The sequence below is a fragment of the Ovis canadensis genome, chromosome 13 (genome assembly GCF_042477335.2).
Source record: "Ovis canadensis isolate MfBH-ARS-UI-01 breed Bighorn chromosome 13, ARS-UI_OviCan_v2, whole genome shotgun sequence".
NCBI lineage: Eukaryota > Metazoa > Chordata > Mammalia > Artiodactyla > Bovidae > Ovis > Ovis canadensis.
The window spans coordinates 67,501,799-67,529,546 of record NC_091257.1 but is presented as its reverse complement, the minus strand read 5'-3'; the positions used below and the strand labels follow the sequence as shown (position 1 = coordinate 67,529,546).

Below are 27,748 nucleotides of genomic sequence, written 5' to 3'. Positions count from 1 at the left end.
TACTGGCAAATTATGTCTTCTCTCTTTTTTCCTAGTCAGGCTACAGGTTTATCCATTTTACTGACCTTCTGAAAGAACCCTTTTGGTTTCATTGATTTTCTACATTGTTTATCTATTTCCTATTTAGATATTTATTAGTTCTGCTTATTTGGGGGTTAATTTCCTCTCCTTTTTCTGGTCTCCTGGAGTGGAAGCTGAGGTCATTTATTTGAGTAACTTTTCTGTCTAAAACATACTTTTTTTCTGTCTAAAATAAACTTTTAGCGCTACACATTTCTCCCTAAGTACTGCTTTAGTATCATGCCACAAATTATGCTTTCATTTCCATTTAATTAAAAATATTTTCTAATTTCTCTTTTAAATTTTTTTAACCCATGTATTATTTAGTTTCAAAAAGTTTGGGGATTCTCTTAGGATAATTCCATTACTGGTTTCTAATTTAATTCAATTGTCAGAGAATATACACTTTGTATAATTTTAATCCTTTGAATCTTTTGAAACTAATTTTATGGCCCAGAATGTAGCCTATTTTGGTAACTGTTTTGTGTGCACTTGGGAAGAATGTGTATTTTATTGTTTTAGATAGAGTGACCTATAACTATCAAACAGGTTAAGTTAGTTGATGTGTTGTTTCAGTCTATATCCTGACTGATTTTCTGCCTTTTTTTTCCTGTTATTGAGAAAAGGGTACTAGAATGACCAACTGATATTCTGGATTTGTCTGTTTTTCCTTGAGGTTCTGTCAGTCTTGCTTCATATAATTTGAAAACTGTTATTAAGTACATAGATGTATAGGATTGTTTATGCCCTTTTGTTTAATTGACCCTTTTATTATGAATCCATAAAATCTACTTTGATAGTAATATCATCATTCAAGTTTTCTTTTGACTACTATTAGCATGATAAATCTTTTCCATCCTTTTAATCTATTTGTTTCTTTATATTTAACATACACCTCTTATAGCACCATACTACTACTACTACTACTAAGTTGCTTCAGTCGTGTCCGACTCTGTGCAGCCCCATAGATGGCAGCCCATCGGGCTCCACCATCCCTGGGATTCTCCAGGCAAGAACATATAGCACCATATAGTTCTGCTTTTTGTCTAATCTGATAATCCTTGCCTTTTAATTGGTACATTTAGATCATTTACATTTAGTGTGATTATTGATATGATTAGGTTTGAGTCTTATCACCTTGATATTTTCTATGTGTTCTGTCTCTTTTTTGTTCTTTCCCCTTTTTTCCACTCTTTTAGATTATTCAGGTTTTTTAAATTATTCAACATTGTCTCCTTTGTTGGTTTATTAGCAAAATTGTTATTTTAATATTAATTTAGGACATGTCTTTAACTTACTGTCCTCTATCTTCAATTATACCACTTCATACTATTGTCTTGAATTTTATTTTTATATATGTTCTATAACCCACAGTACATTCATACTAGTCAAAGTACATTGATACTAGTTTCAAAGTCCATTAGTTTTAAAGAGATTTGAATTATATGGAAAATATACATTTACCCAGGGCTTCCAAAGCGGCACTAGTGGTAAAGAAAACACCTGCCAATGCAGGATACATAAGAGACTTGGATTCAATCCCTGGGTTGGGAAGATCCCCTGGAGGAGGGCGTGGCAACCCACTCCAGTACTCTTGCCTAGAAAATCCCATGAACGGAGGACCTAGCAGGCTACAGTCCATAGAATTGCAAAGAGTTAGACATGACTGAAGTGACTTCACACACACACACACACACACATGCACACATGTTCAGCCATGTAGTAACTATTTCCAGTGCACTCCATTCTTTTCCATAGATTTGAGGTTTCCATGTGGCATTATTTTTATTATGCCTGAATGGCATCCTTTAATATTTCATGTATTTTTTAAGATATTTTCACTGGGTATAGAATTATAGATTGGCAGCAGTAATTATTATTATTATTTTTAAAATGTTGCTTCTCTGTCTTTTCTCTTGCATTCCCAATAAGAAATATGATACCATCATTATCTTTATTACTGTGTACATAACATTTCTTTTATCTTTGACTGCCTTAAAATTTTTTCTGTATTATTCATTTTTAGCAATTTGACAGTGATATGCTGTGGTATAGTTTTCTTCATGTTTCTTGTAGTTGGAGTTCATTAATCTTTTTGGATCTAGGAGTTTACAGTTTCACTACATTTGGAAAGTTTTTTTAACTATTGTTTCTTCAAATCTTTTTTGCCCCTCCTCCTTTGGGGACTCCAGGTATCCAAGTGTTAAATTTCTTGGGTTGTCCTGTAGCTCACCAATAATTCTTTCACTTGGGGGGATGTTTTTCTTGTTTTCCATATTTTTTACTGCTGTGCCTTGAAGCCCACTAATCTATAATGTTCTTCTGTAGTGTTTCATCTATGGTTTATCACTTCCAATATTTTTTTATCTCAAATATTTTAATTTTCATCTCTACAAGTTTGATCTATATCTTTTTACATCTTCCATATCTCTGCTTAAATTTTTCAACATACCAAGTACAATTAAAATGCCTCTTCTAATGTCTTTCCCTGTTAATTCTGAAATCTGTGTCTATTCTATGTCAGTATCAATTGATTGATTATTCTTCTTGTTCTGAGCTGTATTGTTTTTGCATCTAGACTTGGCTCATAATCTGTGATTGGATGCCAAACACTGTGAATTTTTCCTTGTCGGTGGAGGATAATTTTGTATTCCTATAAATCTTCTTTATTCTCGGATGCAGTTAAGTTACTTGGAAACAGTTTGATCTTTCTGAGTCTTGTTTTAACGATTTATTGGATGGGTCCACAGCAGTACTCAATCTGGGACTAATTTTCCCCTCTACTAAAGTAATACCTTCCTGAGAACACTATCCAACGTCCCATGAATTGTGAATTTTTTCACTCTAGTTGTTAGAAATAGGGACTGTTCTTATCACTGTGTAAACACCAGGGCTGTCCCTTTATTCCTTTGGCATTGGTTAGTTTCCTCACATGCCCAAGGGGACCCTCTACAAGTTTCTAGTTTCTCCTTCTCTGCACGTCTCTCTCTTGTGAGACTCCATCCTGTGGAGTCTAGCTCCCTTGGTTCCCCTGGATACTCGTTCTATCTCCTCAACACTAGGAGTTTGCTGTGCTCTGCCTCGGTGTCCCATCCCATTGCTGAAGCCTGGAAACTCTCAAAGCAGTGTGCTAGGAATTTGTCAGGTTCACCTTGCTTATTTCCCACCTTTCAGGAGTCATTGTTCTTTATTGTCTGATGTCTCTAAAAATGGTGCTTTGTGTATTTTGTCTGTTGTTTTGTTGGTAATAAATGTGGTGTCTCTGTGACTCAATCTTAAAAAGAAGCAAAAGTAGAAATGCGTTTCTTGATTTCCAAATGTTTGATATTTTCCTAGTTATTTTTGTTACTAATTTCAAACCTCACCGTGTGTCTAACTGGGTCTACCATTTTATATATGCCTGTTTTTTCAAGGTTGTTAATTGTGATGTTCAGGTCTGTCTTTATTTATTAAATAGGTCTGCTTGACCTATTAAAAATAGAGAGATGAGATTATGATCTTCTACATGAACTTTCAGCTTATCATTGTGGGTTTCATTAATTTTATCCTACAAAGATAAGCTAAAAGTTCATGTGGAAGATTAATATATAATTAGTAATATATATGTGTATATGTATATATATTGACTATTTTATTAAGTGTGAACAAGTTTTAAAATCTTACAGCTTCCTTCTGAATTGAACCTTTTATCAGCATTGATCCTTCATTCCTAACAATAGTTTTGCTTAAAGTCTGTTTTATCTGATGCTATTTATATGTTTGTGGCCACAGTTCATGGCTTATGGGACCTTTGTTCCCTAACCAGGGGTTGAACCTGGGCCCCCCAGCAGTGAAAACAGTGAGTCCTAACCACTAGACTGCCAAAGAATTCCCTATATGATATTATTTAAAGGATCTCTCAACTTTTGGTTATATTTGTTTCATATACCCTTTTCTATCATTTTTTTCCCCAACCATTATATGTCCCTATGTTTCAGGTATTTCTCTTTTAATGATACATTGATGGACTTATTTTTTTAATCTAGTCTATTTAACTAAGTTTATCTATGTACTTATTGAAATTATTGATTTACTTCTGCTCTTTTCTACCCTCTTGCTTTGCACTTTGTATTTGTTCCACTTTTTTGTTTCTTTGTTTTCCTTTCTTGCTATTAAAAAAAAATGAATATTTTGTTTGATGTAGTGAATATATTTCTTATTCAGTTTTTCCATTTACTGGTTTAGAAGTTTATTTACTTCATTTCTATGCTTTTATTTATTACCCTTGAAATTTACTAAATACTCCTAACAAAGTTGTAATTCCTTTCCTGACTAATATTAGGATCTTTGACAGTGGTATGCTGGAGCTGGCTCATACTGGTCCATAGGAGCAAATTGTTAGCATCTCTTCTTAACACCTTATTTAGTAGCATCACATTGCTAGCTTTAGTAGCATCACATTGGTAGCTTGAAATCAGCCATGGGGGGAACATATATATATATAAAACCATGGAAATCAACAAACATAAATAAGGGGTTTTCCTCTCTAGAAGTGGTTGTTCAATTACCAGCACACCACTGATCTTGTTTTCGTTCAGTTGCTAAGTCGTAGCCAACTCTTTTCGATCCCATGGACTGCAGCTTGCCAGGCTCCACTGTCTTACACTATCTCCCAGAGTTTGCTCAGATTCTTGTCCATTGAGTTGGTGATGCTACCTAACCATCTCATCCTCTGCTGCCCCCTTCTCCTTCAGTCTTTCCCAGTATCAAGACCTTTTCCAGTGAGTCAGCGCTTTGCATCAGGTGGCCAAAGTATGGGAGCTTCAGTTTCAGCATCAGTCCTTCTAATGAATATGCAGGGTTGATGTCCTTTAGGATTTACTGGTTTGATCTCCTTGAACTCCAAGGGATTTATAAGCCATGTAGCAGAGATTTTTAGCTCTTTTTATTTTTTATTATTATTTATTTATTTTTATTTTTACTTTGTTTTACTTTATAATACTGTATTGGTTTTGCCATACATTGACATGAATCCACCACGGGTGTACATGCGATCCCAAACATGAACCCCCCTCCCACCTCCCTCCCCACAACATCCCTCCGGGTCATCCCCGTGCACCAGCCCCAAGCGTGCTGTATCCTGTATCAGACATAGACCGGTGATTTGATTCTTACATGATAGTATACATGTTTCAATGCCATTCTCCCAAATCATCCCACCCTCTCCCTCTCCCTCTGAGTCCAAAAGTGCGCTATACACATCTGTGTCTTTTTTGCTGTCTTGCATACAGGGTCATCATTGCCATGTTTCTAAATTCCATATATATGTGTTAGTATACTGTATTGGTGTTTTTCTTTCTGGCTTACTTCACTCTGTATAATCGGCTCCAGTTTCATCCATCTCATTAGAACTGATTCAAATGTATTCTTTTTAATGGCTGAGTAATACTCCATTGTGTATATGTACCACAGCATTCTTATCCATTCATCTGCTGATGGACATCTAGGTTGTTTCCATGTCCTGGCTATTATAAACAGTGCTGTGATGAACATTGGGGTACATGTGTCTCTTTCAATTCTGGTTTCCTCGGTGTGTATGCCCAGCAGTGGGATTGCTGGGTCATATGGCAGTTCTATTTGCAATTTTTTAAGGAATCTCCACACTGTTTTCCACAGTGGTTGTACTAGTTTGCATTCCCACCAACAGTGTAGGAGGGTTCCCTTTTCTCCACACCCTCTCCAGCATTTATTGCTTGCAGACTTTTGGATCGCAGCCATTCTGACTGGTGTGAAGTGGTACCTCATTGTGGTTTTGATTTGCATTTCTCTAATAATGAGTGATGTTGAGGATCTTTTCATGTGTTTGTTAGCCATTCGTATGTCTTCTTTGGAGAAATGTCTATTTAGTTCTTTGGCCCATTTTTTGGTTGGGTCATTTATTTTTCTGGAATTGAGTTGCATAAGTTGCTTGTACATTTTTGAGATTAGTTGTTTGTCAGTTATTTCATTTGCTATTATTTTCTCCCATTCAGAAGGCTGTCTTTTCACCTTGCTTATATTTTCCTTTGTTGTGCAGAAGCTTTTAATTTTAATTAGATCCCATTTGTTTATTTTTGCTTTTATTTCCAGAATTCTGGGAGATGGATCATAGAGGATCCTGCTGTGATTTATGTCGGAGAGTGTTTTGCCTATGTTCTCCTCTAGGAGTTTTATAGTTTCTGGTCTTACATTTAGATCTTTAATCCATTTTGAGTTTATTTTCGTGTGCAGTGTTAGAAAGTGATCTAGTTTCATTCTTTTGCAAGTGGTTGACCAGTTTTCCCAGCACCACTTGTTAAAGAGATTGTCTTTACTCCATTGTATATTCTTGCCTCCTTTGTCAAAGATAAGGTGTCCATATGTATGTGGATTTATCTCTGGGCTTTCTATTTTGTTCCATTGATCTATATGTCTGTCTTTGTGCCAGTACCATACTGTCTTGATGACTGTGGCTTTGTAGTAGAGCCTGAAGTCAGGCAAGTTGATTCCTCCAGTTCCATTCTTCTTTCTCAAGATTGCTTTGGCTATTCGAGGTTTTTTGTATTTCCATACAAATCTTGAAATTATTTGTTCTAGTTCTGTGAAAAATGTGGCTGGTAGCTTGATAGGGATTGCATTGAATTTGTAAATTGCTTTGGGTAGTATACTCATTTTCACTATATTGATTCTTCCAATCCATGAACGTGGTATATTTCTCCATCTATTAGTGTCCTCTTTGATTTCTTTCATCAGTGTTTTATAGTTTTCTATATATAGGTCTTTAGTTTCTTTAGGTAGATATATTCCTAAGTATTTTATTCTTTTCGTTGCAATGGTGAATGGAATTGTTTCCTTAATTTCTTTTTCTACTTTCTCATTATTCGTGTATAGGAATGCAAGAGATTTCTGTGTGTTGATTTTATATCCTGCAACTTTACTATATTCATTGATGAGCTCTAGTAATTTTCTGGTGGAGTCTTTAGGGTTTTCTATGTAGAGGATCATGTCATCTGCAAACAGTGAGAGTTTGACTTCTTCTTTTCCAATTTGGATTCCTTTTATTTCTTTTTCTGCTCTGATTGCTGTGGCCAAAACTTCCAGAGCTATGTTGAATAGTAGCAGTGGAAGTGGGCACCCTTGTCTTGTTCCTGACTTTAGGGGAAATGCTTTCAATTTTTCACCATTGAGGATAATGTTTGCTGTGGGTTTGTCATATATAGCTTTTATTATGTTGAGGTATGTTCCTTCTATTCCTGCTTTCTGGAGAGTTTTTATCATAAATGGATGTTGAATTTTGTCAAAGGCCTTCTCTGCATCTATTGAGATAATCATATGGCTTTTATTTTTCAATTTGTTAATGTGGTGAGTTACATTGATTGATTTGTGGATATTGAAGAATCCTTGCATCCCTGGGATAAAGCCCACTTGGTCATGATGTATGATCTTTTTAATGTGTTGTTGGATTCTGATTGCTAGAATTTTATTGAGGATTTTTGCATCTATGTTCATCAGTGATATTGGCCTGTAGTTTTCTTTTCACCTTTTTCTCAAGTGCTCATGGAACCTTCTCCTGAATAGATCACATCCTGGGCCATAAATCTAACCTTGATAAATTTAAAAAAATCAAAATCATTCCAACCATCTTTTCTGACCATAATGCATTAAGATTAGATCTCAATTACAGAAGAAAGACTATTAAAAATTCCAACATATGGAGGTTGAACAACACACTTCTGAATAACCAACAAATTACAGAAGAAATCAAAAAAGAAATTAAAATATGCATAGAAACTAATGAAAATGAAAACACAACAACCCAAAACCTGTGGGACACTATAAAAGCAGTGCTAAGAGGAAAGTTCATAGCACTACAGGCATACCTCAAGAAACAAGAAAAAAGTCAAATAAATAACCTAACTCTACACCTAAAGCAACTAGAAAAGGAAGAATTGGAGAACCCCAGAGTTAGTAGAAGGAAAGAAATCTTAAAAATTAGGGCAGAAATAAATGCAAAAGAAACAAAAGAGACCATAGCAAAAATCGACAAAGCCAAAAGCTGGTTCTTTGAAAGGATAAATAAAATTGACAAACCATTAGCCAGACTCATCAAGAAGCAAAGAGAGAAAAATCAAATCAATAAAATTAGAAATGAAAATGGAGAGATCACAACAGACAACACAGAAATACAAAGGATCATAAGAGACTACTATCAGCAATTATATGCCAATAAAATGGACAACGTGGAAGAAATGGACAAATTCTTAGAAAAGTACAATATTCCAAAACTAAACCAGGAAGAAATAGAAAATCTTAACAGACCCATCACAAGCACGTAAATTGAAACTGTAATCAGAAATCTTCCAGCAAACAAAAGTCCAGGTCCAGACGGCTTCACAGCTGAATTCAACCAAAAATTTCGAGAAGAGCTAACACCTATCCTCCTCAAACTCTCCCAGAAAATTGCAGAGGAAGGTAAACTTCCAAACTCATTCTATGAGCTCTTTTTAAATTCTGCCATTGTTATTATTCTTTTTCTTTTATATGAATAATTTGTCTTTAGACTTACCAAATTTTTTTGCTCTTTTCCTTCTTGCCTTTCACAACTTCCTCTGTGGTCATTTTCTCTCTTTCTGAAGTATATCTTTTAGAAATTTGTACTTTAGTGAAGGTCTATGGTGGTAAAGAGCATGTTCAGTTATGCTTTGCTCTTAATATCTTTATATCACTGTCCTTCTCTAAAAATAGTTTTCCTGGGAATTTAATTCTATTAATTTAGTTATTTTTTTAACTTAGCATTTTAAAAATATTTCCATTGTTGCTGTTGAAAAGTACAGCACAAACTAACACAACATTATAAAACAACTATACTCCAATACAAAAATTAATTTAAAAAAAGAAAAGCACAGTTGTCATATTTTATAGGTAAATTCCCTCTCCTCTCTGGCTGTATATAAGAATGTCTGTCTTTGGAGTTCCTTCAGTATCACTCTGATATGTGTAGTTGTTGATTTTTCTTAATCCTGCTTTGAATTTGATTAATTACTTACATCTATGGATTTATATCTTTCATCACTTTGGAAAATTTCTTAGCTTTTTTCTAATGTTACATCTCATTCATTTTCTCTCTTTCCTTCTCTGGCACTCTAAATGAGACTCTCAATTTAGACTTTTCAATTGATATAATACCTTGTATTATATTCTAGGTAACTATTTTTATTCATCTTCCAACTCACTGGTTCTCTTTTTGGCTATATCTAAACTATTGTTTCAGAGAAGGCAATGGCACCCCAATCCAGTACTCTTGCCTGGAAAATCCCATAGACGGAGGAACCTGGTAGGCTGCAGTCCATGGGGTAGCTAGGAGTCGGACACAACTGAGCGACTTCACTTTCACTTTTCACTTTCATGCATTGGAGAAGGAAATGGCAACCCACTCCAGTGTTCTTGCCTGGAGAATCCCAGGGACCGGGGAGCCTGGTGAGCCACCATCTCTGGGGTCTCACAGAGTCGGACACAACTGAAGCGACTTAGCAGCAGCGGCGGCAAACTATTGTTTAATTTACCCAAAATTGTAATTTTAGTTATAGTAAGCTTATAATTTTGTTGGTTTTATTTTTCAGTTATAAAAGTTCTACTTAGTTCTTTTTCAGACTACTTGGGTAGTCTCTTATTACTTACTCATTTTTAAAATTAATTTTATATCCCTTTAAAGTTCTTGTGCTTATCTTACATTCTGTTTTTGGCAGTTCCAACACTGAAGTCCTTAGGGTTCTAAATCTATTTCTCATTACTTCTGATACCTTTCATGAAGCTTGTTTCTTGGTTTGGTGTTTCTGTCATTATTGTTATGGCAGTGATAATTTCAGCTCATATTTTGTTTAACCAAATTGGGTCCAAAACAGGGTATGCTTTCTTCTGGAAGGATTTGCATTTGATTCTAACAGGAACAGGGGGTGCTATCAACCTGGGACCTTCTTAAGTTCCTCAGAGGATCCAGGTCCTTCTTCTGAGTTGTCTCTATTCTCCATTCCAGTGTTTATATTGGCATTTGCCACCACGGCTCAGCAGGTGAAGAATCCACCTGCAGCGCAGGAGACAAAGGAGACACAGGTTCGATCCTTGGGTCAGGAAGAGCCCCTGGAGGAGGAGATGGCAACCCACTCCAGTATTCTTGCCTGAAAAATCCCATGGACAGAGGAACCCAGCAGGCTGTGTAGTCTATAGGGTTGCAAAGAGTTGGACACAACTAAGTGACTAAGCACACACAACACACACAGCCCTAATGTTTGTGTTACCTGATAGTTCACGGTTTCCACTCAGATTTCAACTCACTTGTTTTTTTATTTTTAATATCCTTGGAGATTTTTCTTACCTTTTAGATAAAAGGTAAGGATCTATTAATAGTTGTAATGGGAAGGCACTTCAAGACATGTAGTTTGCCATAATGCGGGAAGAGGAAATCATACATTTGGAATTTATCCTGGTATAAGGTAGGAAATATGGGTCCATCCATACTTTTTTCTGATAGCTGCTAGTTGTCCCAATAGCGATTATTGAATAATCCATTTTCCCCCATGAGTAGACCATAAATATCACCCATGCTATAGTCTAAATGTAATTGCATGTATTTCTGAACTTTCCATCCTATTTTATTATATCTACTATCTATTTATTTATGTGGAAACATGATGATGTTTTACTTTTCAAAGATTTATAACATGTTTTAGTAACTGGTAGATCTAGTACTCCATCCTCATTATTCTAATGTTTTCCCAACTATTCTTAATCATATTTTTCGTATTAACTTTACAGTTAGATTGTCTAGGTTACCAAAAAATGATTTCCTGATGTCATTTTTAAAATTATAATAAAATAACACACAATATAAAATTTGCCATCTTTTCTATTTTTGAATGTACAATTCAGTAGTGTTAAGTATATTCATATTGTCATGCAACAGATCTCCAGAATTTTTCTTCTTGCAAAACAAAGCACTCTATACCCATTAAACATCTCCCCATTTTTCCCTTCTCTAGTCCTCATAGCCATTCTACTTTCTGTTTCTATGAATTTGGCTACTTTAGATACCACATATAAGTGGAATCATGCAGTGTTAGTCTTTTTGTAATTAGCATAACGTCCTTAAGTTTCATCCATGTGGTAGCAAGTAACAGGATGCTCACATTACGTGTATTTCCTTCCCTATTAAAGCTGAATAATATTCCATTTTATGTATATACCACATTTATCTATCGATAGACATTCAGGTGCTTTTATCTCTTGGCTACTATGAATAATCCTATGAATATGAGTATGAAAATACCTCTTTGAGACCCTGCTTTCAGTTTTTTTGGATATATATACCCAGAAATGAGATTGCTGAGTCATATGATTGTTTTTTAAATTCTTTGAGGAACACTATATAGTTTTCCATGGCAGTTGCATCATTTTATAATCCCACCATCAGGGCACAGGGTTCTAATTTCTTACATCCTTACCAACACTTGTTATTTTCTGTATTTTAAAAAGATTTTATGGTAGCCACCCTAATGGGTGTGAGATGATGTATCATTATGGCTTTGATTTGTATTTCTCTAGGGATAGGTGACACTGAGCATCCTTTTAGATGCTTGTTGGCCATTTATACATCATCTTTGGAGAAATGCCTATTGGAGTCCTTTGCCCATTTTTAATTGAGTTATTTATTCTGTTGTTGTTGTTGAGTTGTAGGAATTCTTTATATATTCTGAATATTAATCCCTTGTCAGACATATGATTTGCAAATGTTATCTCTCATTTTGAAGATTGTCTTTCCAGTCTTGATTGTGTAACATTTTTATGGAGATCATGTTTAATTCAGATCAATCTAGGTGGAAATGAAATCTTTGTGATTGATCATAATAAAGGAAATCTTTATGACAGATGAAGATCCTTCTTGATCTTCTATCTAGTCACTCTATCCATTATTGAAAGTGGGGCATTGAAATCTGCAACTATTACTGTTGAATTATCTATTTTTTCCATCAGTTCTGTCATTTTTTGCTTCATGTATTTTGGAGCTCTACTATCAGGTGTGCATATTTATAATTGTTATTTCTTTCTAATAGATTAGATTGACACATTTATAATTATAAAGTGTCATTCTTTTCTTTTCTTATGTAACAATTTTGTGCTAAAGTCTATTCTGTGTGTTATTAGTAAAGCTGCTCCAGCAATTTTTGGTTAGAGTTTTCTTAATATATCTTTTCCAGCCCTTTTATCATCAACTTATTTCTCTGTCTTTGGATCTAAACTATGTCTCACATAGACAGCATATGGAGGATTTTTTTTAATCCATTTTTCCAATTTCTGCCTTTTAATTGGAGGGTTTAATCCATTTATATTTAAGGTAATTACTGATAAGTAGGATTATGTCTGCCATTTTGCTGTTTTCTCTCTGTCATATATTTAGTTTCTCCCTTCCTCCCTTAATACTTTTTTCCTTAGTGATTGCCCTGGGAATTACATGTGGTATCTTAATTTAAGATTATCTATATTAGATGATTAATTTCAAAGTATGCAAGTATATAAAACAATATATAATGGATTCCATATATAGCTCCAATATAGCTCCATTCCCCTTCTTCTTCTTTATCACATCTTTATCAATTATATCTTTACACATTATAAACCCTTCAACAGAGTTTTATAATACTGCTTTCTGATGTTTTCTTTAATAGATTTTATTTTTAGAGTATTTCAGATTTATAGAAAATGTGAGCAAAAAGTATAGTGTTTAATATATCTCCTGCCCTCACACATGTACAATTGTATTTTAAATTAGGTAGAAAAACAAGATATTTACAAACAAAATACCTTTATAATATCTTTTATATTTACCTGTATAGGTTTATATGACTGTCTTGTATCCTTCATTTCACACTAAAGGACACCCATTAGTATTTCTTATAGGGAAGATCTATTGGTGATAAATTTTTTTAGTCTTTATCTAGAAATTCCCTTAAAAAAATTTTTTTTTGTTTACTTCTTGGCAGCATCAGGTTTTAGTTGCGGCGTAAGTGATCTTTGTTGCAGCAAATGGGCTTCTGTCTAGTTGTGGTACACGGGCTCAGTAGTTGCAGCACATGGGCTCCAAAGTGCATGGACTCTGCATTTTGTGGCATGTGGACTTTCTAGTTGAGGTGCATGGGTTTAATTGCCTCACAGCATGTGGGATCTTAGTTCCCCTACAGGCATCAAACCCATGTTCCCCTGCTTTACAAGCTGTATTCTTAATCACTGGACCACCAGAAAAGTCACTAGAAATGTCTTAATTCATCTATATTATTCATGTAAATTTGCTTAATTTATCCTTCATGTTTAAAGGATAGTCTTGCTAGATATAGAATTTTTGGTTGACATCATTTTCTTTCAGCAATTTAGCTACCTCATCACACTGTCTTCTGATCTCCCTGGTTTCTGCTAATGAGTCAGTTGTTAATCTTATTCGGGATCCCTTTTACATGATCAGTTGCTTCTCTTCCTTATTGCTTACCAGATTCCTTCTTTGTCTTTTTCTTTCAGTAGTTTGACTATGATGTATCTACATGTGAATTTTTTTGAGTTCATATGGCTAAGAGTTCTTTAAGCTTCTTATATATCAGATAAGTTTTTTCATCAAACTTAGGAAGTTTATGGATATTATTTCTTCATTCTTTTTGCCCCCTTTTCTTCTCTTCTGTTGGGAAGTATCTCACAATATCATGGACTCTATTCAGTCTTCATTCTTTTTCCTTTCTGTTCCAGAACTGGATAATTTCAATTGACTTATCTTAAGTTTACTGATGTTTTTCTCTTGTCAACTCATTTTCTCCTGCTGTTGAGTTCTTTTAGGAAATTTTTATTTTAGAGTAAAGAATGTTAATTTTCTTTTAAATTTGGTTTTTATAATAATTTCTATCTTTTATTGATGTTCCATATTTGGTGAGACATTATTCTCATACTTTTCTTCAGTTCTTTAGACATGGTTTCCTTTGGTTCTTTAAACATATTTATAATAGCTGATATAAGATCTTTGTCCAGTAAATCTAACATATGGACTTCCTCATGGACAGTTCCTATTGACTACTTTATATCTCACATATGAACCATACTTTCCTGTCACTCTGCATGTTTCTTGATTATTTGCTGAGAACTTGATATTTTAATAATATAGTGTGGTAACTCTGGATATCATATTCCCCTTCCCAGTGTTTGTTGCTGTTTGTTTGTTTAGTGACTTTTCTGGATTAATTATAGAGAGTCTATATTTTCTGTCATGTGTGACCACTAAAGTTTCTATTCAGTTAGATTAGTGGTCAGTTCATGATTGGACAGGCATTTCCTTAAATCCTTGAACCAATAAGTCTTCAGCTCTTGCCAAAATGTTCTATGTGTGTATTGGGGCACACATAGTTACATTCAACGCTCCAGCAATTTTCAGCTTTGCTTTAACCTTTACTTTCTGCTTGTGCAGGGTTTCACGGTCAGCCAAAGAGGAGAGACTCAGGCCTCTGGAGATCTTTCCTGGGCATGTGCTCTTCCCTGCACTTACACATGGCCATTTAGATATTGAGGAATATATAAGAACTTTTCAGAGGCCCCTGTAAACATCTCATTCCCACTTTTTCCTCTAAGGCTTTTTGGCCAGACTCATTGTCTTGCCTCAACCACTATCATTGTCTCAAGCAACAGCAATGTTAAACAGTTGCTACTGGTTGTTTTCAACAAATATCCTAAGGATAGGGTTTTTCCCACTAAGCAAGTTGTAAGTCAGGCCAGATAACAAGTCCTGAAAATAGGACTGTCAGGGAACTGCCAGACATGTCAATAGTGACAGTTGTATGACAATACAACTTGTTGAGAAGTTCCAAACCCAGTCTGTCCCTTTTAGTAGCTACTAGGCTGCTAGTTTTTACAACTACTATGGTTGCAAGACTACTGCAGATCTGGGAATAGGGCAAATTAAAACACTGCAGGGAATTTCCTGGCAGTCCAGTGGTTAGTACTCTGTGCTTTCACTGCTGAGGGCCTTGGTTCAATCCCTGGTCAGGGAACTAAGATCCCACAAGCTGTGCAGCATGGCCAAAAACAACAACAACTGCAAAGTTCTTTGTTCTTACTAAGATTCAGTCATTTTTCTTAAATAAATACTCCTTGGACTGTTGTAAACCTTTTGTTAATTTTCAGAATTCTGAAAAAGTTGATTTTGACAGGTTTTGCCTGTGTTCCTGTTGTTTTATGGAGGAACAGATTTTCAAAGAGCCTTGCTCTTCAATTCTCAGAGTTCTATTTGGGGACTTGATACAGCATTCATCCTGTCATAGTAATTATGAATCCATGAGCACCTGCTGTGGGGTAGGCACTATGATAGAGGCTTGAGAAAAGATGGAGAGGTTCAAACAATGATTCCTGCCTTCTGAAAGCGTACAGAGCTGTTGAGGACACAAAATGTAATTACAGGAGCCTTTACATAATGATAAGAGGAACTAGAGAACAATATAAGGCTTTAAGACACACTCTGCAAAAGAATTTCCTTCAATGATGGAAATGTTCTGCACTGATCAATATGGTACTCACTAGCCACATCTACTTACTGGGCATTTTGTCTACTGTGGCTGAGGAACTGAATTTTAAATTTTACTTAATGTTCATTAATTCAAACTTAAATAACCACATATGGCTATCTAATTGGATGCCACAGCTATTAAAACTAAATAATTACCTAAATGACCAGGATGACTATGGTATAGGAGTGAATGGGGAAGATTTTCTCCCATGAGAGGCCCACAGCTCTCTTCCTCTGGCTCCTGTGGGTGGAAAGGCATTGTGGGCTGTGGATACTCTCTGGTATGTAATTGTGTCTGGTGAACAGTAGATGTTGTACAGTGACACTGTTGAAACAAATCATGTCTGAGCCACCTGGTAGAGGCAAGCTCTAGTCCACCTCATTGTGGACAAACTTAGACCCCAATGCGTAGATCAGGCTGCTGCTGCTGCTGCTGCTGCTGCTAAGTTACTTCAGTCGTGTCTGACTCTGTGCGACCCCAGAGACAGCAGCCCACCAGGCTCCCCCGTCCCTGGGATTCTCCAGGCAAGAACACTGGAGTGGGTTGCCATTTCCTTCTCCAATGCATGAAAGTGAAAAGTGAAAGTGAAGTCGCTCAGTCGTGTCCAACTCCTAGTGACCCCATGGACTGCAGCCTACCCGGCTCCTCTGTTCATGGGATTTTCCAGGCAAGAGTACTGGAGTGGATTGCCATTGCCTTCTCCCTAGATCAGGCACAACCTGACAAATACAATTTGATGAGAAGGGGTTGTGGGGGCTGTGAAAGAATCAGCTCCTCCTCCTAACCCAATGGTCAATGCAACATTCACTGTTTTTCTCTGCAGCCACAAAACAAGCTCACAGTAGCATCTGTCTCCTTCCATGATTTCCAGTAAGATGTCTTTACTCCCACACCAATGTTGCAAACACAGCTCTTTGTCTAGGACCCATTCTGGTAGTTCCCCTTGAGGAAATAGAAATCCCATAACCTCCCTGCTGGGTCAGTGCCGAAGTGGGACAAAGGTTTTCCCTCTTGCTTGCAAAATGACCTTCACTTCCTTCCTCACTCTTTTCAGAGCTGGGTGCATTTGAGGGAAGAAGAATCACAAAAGGGTTTAATAAGAAATTCCCCCATGTGCCCTGGGAGTCATGTGGACCAGATGCTAATCACAGGGACAAGGGTCCCCAAGCTACCCTTAATCCAGAGCAAGGACTTATGGGAAGACATCTAGGCAACTGAAGCCAACCCCGGGGTCAGTCTGGCTCCCATGCTGAGGCATGAGTAGAGCTGTGGTTAATGCCTTTAAAGGATATTGAAGGAAAGAGACAGTACAGGCAGGAGGAGGCCTGGGGAGTGTAATAGGTGGAGTGGCAGATGGCTAGTGAGTGAATTGTCTACAATTTCAATGATAAATTCTCTCCATAAAGGGCTAGTCAATGTTGGGGGACTCATACCAACCTGGACTGTCTCATCATATGACTCGGAGCAAGGCCTCACTTCCCTCAGCTTCAGTTTCCTCATTGTCAAATGAAGCTGACCTCAGTCGGTAAGGATGTTGTAAAGTTAGGTAAGATGTATTTATGAGATACCAGCACAGAACCTGCCACAATATTATTTACTGCCCCCATCCCAGTCTCACCCCAGCTGATCCTCTTTGAGGGTAAGTAAACTGAGCCTAGACAGTAGCAGGGAAGTCCATTCAGAGTCAAAGAAGTACTTCCTGACTCTGGCCACACAGCTGAGCAAGAGAAGAATGTGAGCCTCTGCCAGGTGCCCTGGGAGGTCTGAGCTGCTAATGGGTCCTGCTCTAATAGGATGGGTGCAACATTCAACCTTCTGTCTGTTCTCTCTGCCCTGTTTTGCTTGGCACATTGTGGAAACTGCCAAGCCATGCCAACCTCCCTCCTCTTCCTCACATGATTCACAGATAGGAAGTGCAGAGTCTCTGGCTTTGGAGCCTGACTCACCCACCCAAGGCCAGAGGGACACACAACTTCTTCCCTTTAGTCTTGGGACCCCCACCTTCCTCTTTACATCCCTAAATCACTCATAAGCACACTATCCTCTGTAGCTTCCATCTGCCCATCCATCCCCCTCCCCCAGCCCTCCTACTTTTTCTCAGTCGCTCCTCCTGTTCTGTTCTTCCCCTGCAATCCAATATTCCACGTTCACAGAAGATTCCCCAGGCTGGGGAGACAGGCAAGGGGACTGTGTGTATGTCTGTGTCCACACAAAAACAAGCGGGCTTCATGCTCAGGTGACCCACCGCTCCAGTCTGTCCCAGACTCTCCACATGGGGTGCCCAGAGGCCTCCCCTTAGCAGCCCCTTCATCCCTCCTCCTCTCCCCTCAGGCCCCATGAAGGGAAAATGGAGTTACCACCACTCTTCATGGGCAGCTGGGGGCCCCTTAGCAGTCTCTCTACCTCCTCTCCCCCTCTCCTCAGGCCCCATGCCCAGCCCTGAGGTTTGGAGAGCCTAGTAAGTGCCCTATCAACATGTTAATCAAATTACTTAGGAGCTAAAATTGACGCTGTTCATTAATTATACAAGATTATGCTAATTGTGCATGCAAATGCATGCAAGGGAACAGAAGGTGTTCAGGCGCATGGTGGGCCATTAGCATAGAGGATGGGGTGCGGGTGAATTGGCATGCTAATGTATGCGCCCCAGCTATTTATAGTCCCCCAGCCCATCTGCACTGCAGCCACCTCTGCCCCAAGTGGGGATCATGGTGGAGAGGCAAGGTCCAGGCCTGGCAGGTGGCTATGGCCCTGGGGACACTCAGCCTTGGCTGCTGCCCCAGGCCAAGACCAGGAAGTAGCATGGGCCACCGCCACTGTGGCCACCCACACTTGGGCTTAGATTGTCACACCAACCTCCTCATTCACCATCCTTTCTCTGGCCTAGGCCCTTTGGTGCCTGACTCTCCCTGGAAGCAAAATAACTCTTCCAAGTAAGGCACCCCCTGCTAAGCCAGGATATTTTATTTCATTTTAATTACTTTAAACTTAGTCACAGGTGGCTCATAGCCACCCTATCAGACAGTATAGACCTAGAAAGAGGAAGTGTTGCAAAAGATACATGGGTTGAAGCATGTGTTCAAAACAAGTAGGAAGGTTTTGGGAGACAAAGCAGGTTGAGAGCAAAGGGCAGAATCACACTAGATATTTGTTTCCAAGTGCAACCTGGGGTGGAGAACTGGGGGGAGGGGTCCTCCACTAATTTTCACCCCAAAGGCCAGATTCAATTTTATTGAATTTCCGGGTGGTCTAGTGGTTAGGACTCCACACTTCCACTGCCAAGGGCCCAGGTTTGATCCCTGGTCAGAGGAATAAGATACCACAAGCTCTGCAGCATAGCAGAAAAAATTTTTTTGAAATTTTAGTTTCTCAGTTACACTAGCATCATTTTAAATGCTCAAAAGCCACATGTGCACAGGGAACTCTACTGAATGCTCTGTGGTGACCTAAATGAGAAGGTAATCTGAAAAAGAGTAGATATATGTATATTTACCACTGATTCACTTTGCTGTACAACAGAAGCTAACACAACAGTGTAAAGTGACTATACTCCAATAAAAATTAATAAACTTTTAAAACTAAAATGGAAAAGAAAGCCACAGGTGGCTACTGGATATCATTTTTGGAGAAGTTCTATCAGATAGGATTTATGATCAGATTTCTGTTTCCTTGCTCCTGACAGACCTGTAGCTACAAGTGCCCCTGGGCTCAGCCCATCTCTTTCAGTTCCTGACAGCTTTCTTTTTGGAAGTGTGAACATAATCTCAGCTCTAAGTATTTATCTCACCAGGGTGTAGGGAGTAAAAAGCTGATGAAAGCTCTCTGCCTTGATTTCTTTAGGGTGAGATTCCTAGAAACAGAGCTGGAGATAGAGTTTCTTGGGAAAGTGATTTATTGCAGGAGAGCTCTGGAGTGAAATGAGTGAGGGAAGCAGGACCAGACATGAGAGGCAGCTTAGCCAGGAGATAGTCTCAGCTGGAGTCTAGCAGCAGCCTGATCCTTTGGGGAGCTCTCTCTTTTTTTTTAGTATTTATTTATGTGTCTTGGTTCCAGCACACGGGATCTTCAATCTTTAGTTGCAATATGCAAACTTCTTAGTTGCAGCTTGTGGGATCTAGTTTCCTGACCAGAGATCAAACCCAGGCTCCCTGCATTGGAAGCACAGTCTTAGCCACTGGACCACCAGGGAAATCCCCTTTGGGGAATTCTGAATATGAACATACTAAGAGTTGGCTCCTTGTGATGTCGGTCCTTCTTTGGCCACGGCCTGCTGGTGAGGAGCATGTGCTTCTGGCTGAGGATAATCTTCCAGTAGTGGGGGAAGCTGTAAGCCATTTGTTTAGTTATTTATTTTTAATTTATTTATTTGGCCGTATCACACAGCTTGCAGAATCTTAGTTCCCCAGCCAGAGACTGAACCCAGGCTCCCTCAGTGAAAGCACTGAGTCCTAACCACTGCACCCCCAGGGAATTCCCTGGCTGTGAGCCTTTTAATAACACTCTCAGGAGCTGTGAGTGGGGGAATCCAGGCAGGCACTAGCTCACCTGATACCTGGACACAGCCTTCCAAAGAGCAGTTCCATCCCACTGTGCTCTTCACCCCTTGAGAAGCCAGAGGACTCACATCAGTCACCTCCACATTTCCCGTATGTATTGAGTGTCTTTTGAGTAAAGCATTGTGTGAGGGGAGCTTTCCTTATGCAGTGGTGTCACACTTGAGAAGTTATGTATAAGTCAGATGTTTGCACTTGAGTCACATTCAATTCAGCATTTGCTTCTTTGGTATGGAATATTCCATTGACAAGGATGGTTCATTTTAATTTCATCTTGAGTTGTGTTTACAGAGAGAAATAAAAAGCATTTATAGAGATGATTAGGAAGCCTAGACTGAGTTCAGGATGTGGCAAGGTAGGTGTGCGGGTGAACTACTCTTACCTTTCACTTAAATCATAGGCATCAGAGTCATGGTGCAGAACTTCCACCTTTTAAATGCTTTGTTAGTTGGATGAACACTGTTCATAACTCATCTGGTCATTTATTAAGCTTTTTATTATAAAGAATGTTGAACATATAGGCAAAATAAAATAATGAACCACATCTGTCCTTTACTGAACTTCAACAATGAGCAACTCTATGCTCATCTTAAAGTCCTGATCTTTAATCCTGAAAATCTTCTCAGACTGAGAGCAGCTGTCACCATAGCCAAAGGCCCCACACTAGGAGCAAGGGAATCTTGGTCTCTCCTTTGCACCCCTGATGAATCTGTCACCTTGAGGAAATCCCCATGAAATGGCTCACCTGGTCCCTGCACAGCTTGCCTCTCAGGACTGCTTTTGAAGAAAGGTTTGCTGCATTGTCCCACAGTGGCAGCCTTGTGGCTAGGGCAGGCCTGGGTTGAGAGAACCCCAATTAAAAGTACTTTTCCATGACTCTAGTCATAGCTCAGCTGGTAAAGAATCAACGCAGCAGACCTGGGTTCGATCCCTGGGTTGGCAAGATCCCCTGGAGAAGGGAAAGGCTACCCACTCCAGTATTCTGGCCTGGAGAATTCCATGGACTGTATAGTTTGTGGGGTCGCAAAGAGTCAGACAGGACTGAGCAACTTTCACTTTCACTTTTCCTGTCAGTATCAGTGGTTCATCAAAGTCCCAAGTTTGTATCCTGACTTTGGCATCTACTGTGACTTTGTCGTTTATCCTTGCTGATCCTTGGTTTTCTCATCCATAGAGTGAGGATGGTTGCAGACCTACAGCAAGATCATGAGAGGATTAAATAAGATCATGCAAGTTGTAGGTTCAGCAGAATTCCAGCCACTTGTTAAGTGCTCAGTTAATAAGACTTGGATCACTGTTTAAATTTTTTTTGCATAGTTTTGCATTATATTTGTAACTGATGTTTGTATTTATGGTGGTTTCTTCTAGTAATTCTAATGGCAGCTTCTAGTACTCGACTTTTCTATGAGGCACAGATCCTTGCCCCAACCCAGGCGGCATCCTAAAATGCTCACCCACAAGTCAGCCAGCTCTGTGGGTTTGGCCTCATCTTGCTTTCCCAAGCCTGTGACCCATCCCAGCCAGAGAAGGGGAGCCTCCTCCAGCTCTCTTCCAGCTCCATGGGGTGGGGGAGGGGAGATGCTCAGAAACACCAGCACCAGGACTCATCCAGGCTAGGGGCATGGGGGATGCTTCCCTGGAGACTAGCAGGATCTCACAGGCCCTCAACGAAGGGCACATGCCTTCCTGCCTTAGGTCCCCATAGGGTGTCTCCTACACTCCCCTTCCCGCCAGGTTACCTGGCCCTCCCCAGTTCCCAGCCTCCACATCTGACCTCTGTACAGACATAGCTCGAAGGACCTGCTGCTCCTCCTTCCTGTTGCCGATGCCATTCTCATTCTCATCCTTCTCAGACTGCTCTGGGTTCTACTCCTCTCCTCAGAGTGGAACGAAGTGTCACATGTGGTGCCAGCCTTTGGAGAGGTTTCCTGCACTGTCCTCATGTTAATTCCCCCACCCTAGCCTTCCAGCCTCCGGGGACATGGATGGTGCGTCACTGTCCCGGGGTGGGGAAAGAAGGGCCCAGAGACACCTTTCCAAGGCTGAAGGTAGCCAGGTACTGTTGAGAGGATGGAGACATATCTGGGCACTACTTCTGGTTCTCTGGACTAGAACAGTCCCCCCGACTCCAAGCCCTGTGCTACAGAATTTCTGAGACTAACCTTGGAGGACAGGACCCTTTGGGTGCTAGTCACCCTTGTTAAAGCATAATATTCAATATGTTAGAAATATGATTCTCACATAAATTATTACTCAGGATGCGTTGAAGTTTTCTGTAACTTATTGATGGAAGAACCAGCAGGATGACAAGGCTGGTTCAAAGGCTAAGAGGACTGATATAGACGACTGAGGAAAGAGCTGAGGAGAGAAGGAGGGAGAAAAAACAGATTATGTGAAAAATACTTGAATAAGATTGCCAAGTTAGACAAAAAACTAGTTAATGTCCATAGAACAATAAAATTATAATCTTTAGGGCTCATTTCTCTACCAAGCAGAAGTTATTTATTTCTCCCAACAAAAATGATTTGCACCTCATCAGTTTTCTGCAAATTAGCACCTAAATTAACAGAGTCTGGCCCTAATTAATAGCAAATATGAGTCAAAGTTTTCTATTCCCCTAGAGAATCAGCTAATTCTTAGGTGGCTTTGTTAACATAATAGTCTGGAAAAACACTGTGTAATATAAATATGATATAAGCCATTATACATTTGTCATTTTTAAATTTTCTAGTAGCCACATTTTAAAAAACAAAAACTGGCAAAATTAATTTGATCATATATTTTATTTAACTCAAGATATCCAAAATATTATTTCAACATGTAATCAATACCAAAACATTACTAATGAGATATTGTTACATTCCTTTTTTTCTGAATGTTTGAAATCCAGCATGTACTTTATGCTTACAGCACACCGCAATTCAGACTAACCGTATCTCAAGTGCTCAGTGCCACTGAGGGCTGGTGGCGGCCGTATTGGATAGTGCAGCTCTAAAGCAGTCATTCCTAAACCCTAGGGTGCATCAGAATTACCTGAGGATTTATGAAAACACAGATGGCTAAGTCCCACCTCAAGAGTGTCTGATTCAGTGGGTCTCGGGTGGAGCCTGAGATTCTGCATTTCTAGCATGTTCCGGCTGATGCTGGTGCTGCTGGTCTGGGCACCACACTCTGAAAACCACTGTTCCAAGGATGACTTGGAAAGAACTCACTGTCATCTTTTTGCCTTATTTCCAAGTCATAGATGATTTTGCTTAATATCCGTGGTGGTGGAGCCGCAGGCTATCTGCAGTGTTAGCATCAGCTTGGCCTCTGACTGGATGGGTGCTGTCTGGACACTGCCTCAGCAACTACCAGATGGCAGTGGGTGAGACTTCTGCCTCTCCACCACTGATGGCATCGACTGTGTGGAGCTCTGAGCTAGAGGTTCAGGAAGAAAGAAAAGGGGGACTGGCTTCAGTACCCTCAACAGAGAGCCCAGGCCTTGTGTGGTTGCTTTTTATTCAGTACTACCCTACAGATGATGCCAACCAGGGGTTCAGAAACTGAGATGTCCCAGGAAAGGCCTGCAAAGATGGAGGTACCAGCAGAGTCTTGGGGTTCTCAGGGAGGGGTGGTCCCTGTAGCCTAAAAGGGCCAGAAGAGGTTGGCCAGACAGAGACTGGGAATTGGTGTGGATCCAAAGGACAGATGCAGCCTGTACAGGGAAGGGAGATGGTGCGAGACCTGCCAGACAAGGGTTATGGGAGAGGTTGATGAGGGAGCCTCCCAGGGGGAGCCAGGATCCTCCAGGTAGCAGCAGCCTGAGGCTTTGGGAGGCTGAAATGAAGGCGGGATCAGAAGGGACCTCAGCAAGCATCAGTTGCTTCTCTCCTGGTTCATGGATGAGGAAGGATCCGAGAAATGTGAAAAGATTTACCTCAGGCCACACAGTGAGGCAGTACCTGGGAAGTCTTCATCTCCAGCTACATCCCAGAGTTCCACAGGTTTGGGAGTGGGGTGGGGTGTCCAGGGCACATGTGTGGATGTAAAGGAAGTGTGTCCCATGCTTGTTGAGTCTTCAGTGATGTCCGAGGGCTAGCATTAATCCACTTTAGGACAGAGACTGAGTCCTATCCAGTGTCTTGTCCTCCTTCTAGCTCTGTGTAAAGGCCTAAGCACATGGATATGGAGTTTAAATGAAATGGTCTGCACCATGTGTGACTAGGGTGTCTACACTCTGTGGGACATATATGAGGTAACTACTGTTGGAGAAGGCAATGGCACCCCACTTCAGTACTCTTGCCTGGAAAATCCCATGGACGGAGGAGCTGGGTAAGCTGCAGTCCATGGGGTCGCTAAGAGTCGAACATGACTGAGCAACTTCATTTTGACTTTTCACTTTCATGCACTGGAGAAGGAAATGGCAACCCACTCCAGTGTTCTTGCCTGGAGAATCCCAGGGACAGTGGAGCCTGGTGGGCTGCCGTCTATGGGGTCGCACAGAGTTGGACACGACTGAAGCGACTTAGCAGCAGCAGCACTGTGGTTATAGGGCTATACACCACAGGGCCCTCACAGGGGTCTAGGGAGTTATTACTATGGCATATAGGGTATCTACACTGTAGAGACTACAATTTGGGGGCCATATAAGCTGTCTGTGCTACAGGGTATCCTGTGGGGTATGCACTGTTCAGGGTCACAGGAGGTGACTGCACCTCAGAATGCTCTGCAGGGGTGTACAGAAGGTCTACACTACATGAAAGTATTCCTTGGGTGGTGTCCACTAGGGGTGAAAATGTGTGCTGGTGGAGTGTCTCAATGGAACGAGAACTAAAAGGGGTTCCCAGGAGGGGACCCATTGTGAGGGGGAACATGACAGGGGCTAAGGGGTCAGAGGTGGGAGGGGAGACACATCTCCGGGAAAGCGACTGCTGCCACCTTCCACTGAGGGGTGGAACTTCCCCTGGGGACACCTCTGTCCAGGGGTGGTGCCCACCCCTCCCAGGACTTGGGGACTTCCGCTTTGGGGACTAGGCTTTTACAGCCTGCTACAAATCTGATTTCATGCTCATAGAGTTTGGAAGCAACTCTGATGAGCTAAATGGATGTACACATCTGGAGTTCAAAACCAGGGGGCTGATCAACTGAGGCAGCTGACTGGAGTAGCTCAGCTCATAGAGCAGCCCAGGAGGCTATGCTTTGTACTGGGACCCCCACAGACTGTAGCCCAGAATACTACAGTTTGTAAAGAGCAACTCCCTGGATGTTCACAGAGTCCTGCAGGGGTGAAGGCAGATGACTGATAGTATCCTGAGTTTACTAACAGTACAAAACCAGAGTATTATCCATGGTTACCTCATGGAGAGTGGGCGGGGGAAGAGAAGGTCTCACCATCCCCATCAAATGCCTAAAAGAAGGATCAAGTTCTCATGTGTTTATCTAAAAAAACAGTCAGTCACATCACTGCATATACTGTGCTTTTTTCTAATTACTGTATGTGCAAAAGAAGGTATCCACTGTGTATCTGTACAGTGTGTCTGACAGGTACACCACGTGTATATGATGACTATATGCTCTGTGTAGTGTTTGCTATGTGTATAAGGAATATAGGGCTTCCCTGGTGGCTAAGATGGTAAAGAATCAGCCTGCAATGCAGGAGACCTGGGTTTGATCCCTCAGTGAGGAAGATACCCTGGAGAAGGGCATGGCAACCCACTCCAGTATTCTTGCCTGGAGAATCCCCATGGACAGAGGAGCCTGGGAGGCTATCCATGGGGTTGCAAAGAGTCAGACACGACTGAGAGACTAAGCATACACATAAAGGATATAGAATGTGTGTGAGGGAGATTTGTTTGCTGGGGATGTAGTGGGACAGAGGGTCTGTGTGTGAGGGGAATTTGTTGGGGGGATGTGCTGGTGAAGAAGGAAGGGGGAGTCTGCTACATGTGATGACCATACAGTGTCTGCAGTGACTATTCTGGGAAATCACATACAACATAAAAATGGTGTACTCCTGTATGCACTCATATTCTTTCAGTGCATATACAGTGTAGGATGGACATACACTGTGCGTGATGATATAGACTATGTGATCAGCATACCACATGTGCATCATGGGTCCAGGCTGATGGAGAGTACATATTATATATGCTTCTGTGAAGTGCGATAGGTCTACTTTATGTGTGACGGCTGTATCTGGTGCGTAGTAGTATATAAGGCATATAGAGTGTGCGTGCATGCTAAGTCACTTCAGTCATGTCTGACTCTTTGCGACCATATGGACTGTAGCCCACAAGTGGGATTCTCCAGACAAGGATAATGGAGTGGGGTGCCATTTCCTTCTCCGATATACAGTGTAGATATAGTATATTTACTGTTCATGATGAGTAAACATCTCCAGACTGATAGGTGCACTCTGGGGGAAGGATACACTATGTGATACGAATGCACTGTGTATGTGATGAGCATGTGCTGTGCTCAGTCATTCAGTCGTGTCCCGCCCCTTGTGACCCCGTGGACTGTAGCCCAACAGGCTCCTCTGTCCACAGAATTCTCCAGGCAAGAATACTGGAGTGGGTTGCCATTTCCTTCTCCAGTGATGAGCATATACTATGACAAATATACATGGTATGGGATAAGTTTTTAGTAAGTGGGAGTACCTGTTACATATGGAGTATATAATAATTCATGAGTACTAGGTATATATAGTATATGTATAATGGATGTGCTCTCTAGGATGAATTACTGTGTATAGATATGATGAGTATATACTTTGTGAGACAGTTAAGCACTATGTAATCTATAGACTGTGGAGGTGGGAGACTTTCTGGACAGTGAAGTTGTTGTTGGGACAGGTCTCCTGGATGTGCGGCATGTACCCTGTGCATATGGAGCTGAGGATGGGAATGTGGGGTGTGTGCCTTGTGTGAGCAGGCAGAGGGGAAGTTGCCCTGCTGGGAGGCGGCGTGGCAGAAAGCAGCTGGATCTCCATCTGTTTCTAGAACCCTCAGCCCCTTGAGCCCACCCACCACACTGTTTCAGGTTCTTCCTCAAGTTCTTCCTCAAATGCAACCAGAATTGCCTAAAGAATGCGGGGAATCCCCGAGACATGCGCCGTTTCCAGGTGGGTCTGAGGGTCTGCTACCCTTTCCTGCTGGGAGGGGGGGTGGCGGGCATGATATGACCCTGCCATCCTAAGGCCCCAGGGGCTGATCTCTGCTCAGACCCATGTTTTGGAGCCTGGTGCCTGCTGGGGGTGGGGCAGCTCTGTCTCCACTTACTCTGGCTGCCAAGGGAGGCTTCATTAGAGTCCCACTTAAGGAGATGCTAATTGTGACATTTTTACATGATTAACGACCCAGCTAATTTGCATAGCGTGAAGCAGAGAGCAGCTGCCCTTAGCACATCCCCAACCTGCACACCCCTCCCAGTGAAGGGTAGAGGGGAGAAGGAGGTAGCCCCAATTTCCTCCCAAGGGTAGGGGCTTCTGCTGACTGGGTTCTCAAGCTGATGCCCCCCTCCCCCATCAAAACGCTCCCTTGCACTTGCCTAAGACCCATTCCTGACTTG

The 27,748-nt window shown here is 40.6% G+C and overlaps 1 protein-coding gene across 8 annotated transcripts in view; it reads left to right on the top strand.

The window, feature by feature from the left end:
- The window catches only part of EBF4 (EBF family member 4), a 66,194-nt gene that overhangs the window by 23,495 nt on the left and 14,951 nt on the right, over nucleotides 1-27,748 (top strand). For all 8 annotated transcript variants that reach the window (XR_011248204.1, XR_011248206.1, XR_011248205.1 and 5 more), the window contains exon 8: nucleotides 27,221-27,302. Coding sequence is in view for 4 of the 8 variants with exons in the window: in XM_069548173.1 (XP_069404274.1) it covers nucleotides 27,221-27,302 (82 nt within the window). In the remaining 4 variants the exon portion in view is untranslated. The remainder of the gene's footprint in view (nucleotides 1-27,220; nucleotides 27,303-27,748) is intronic.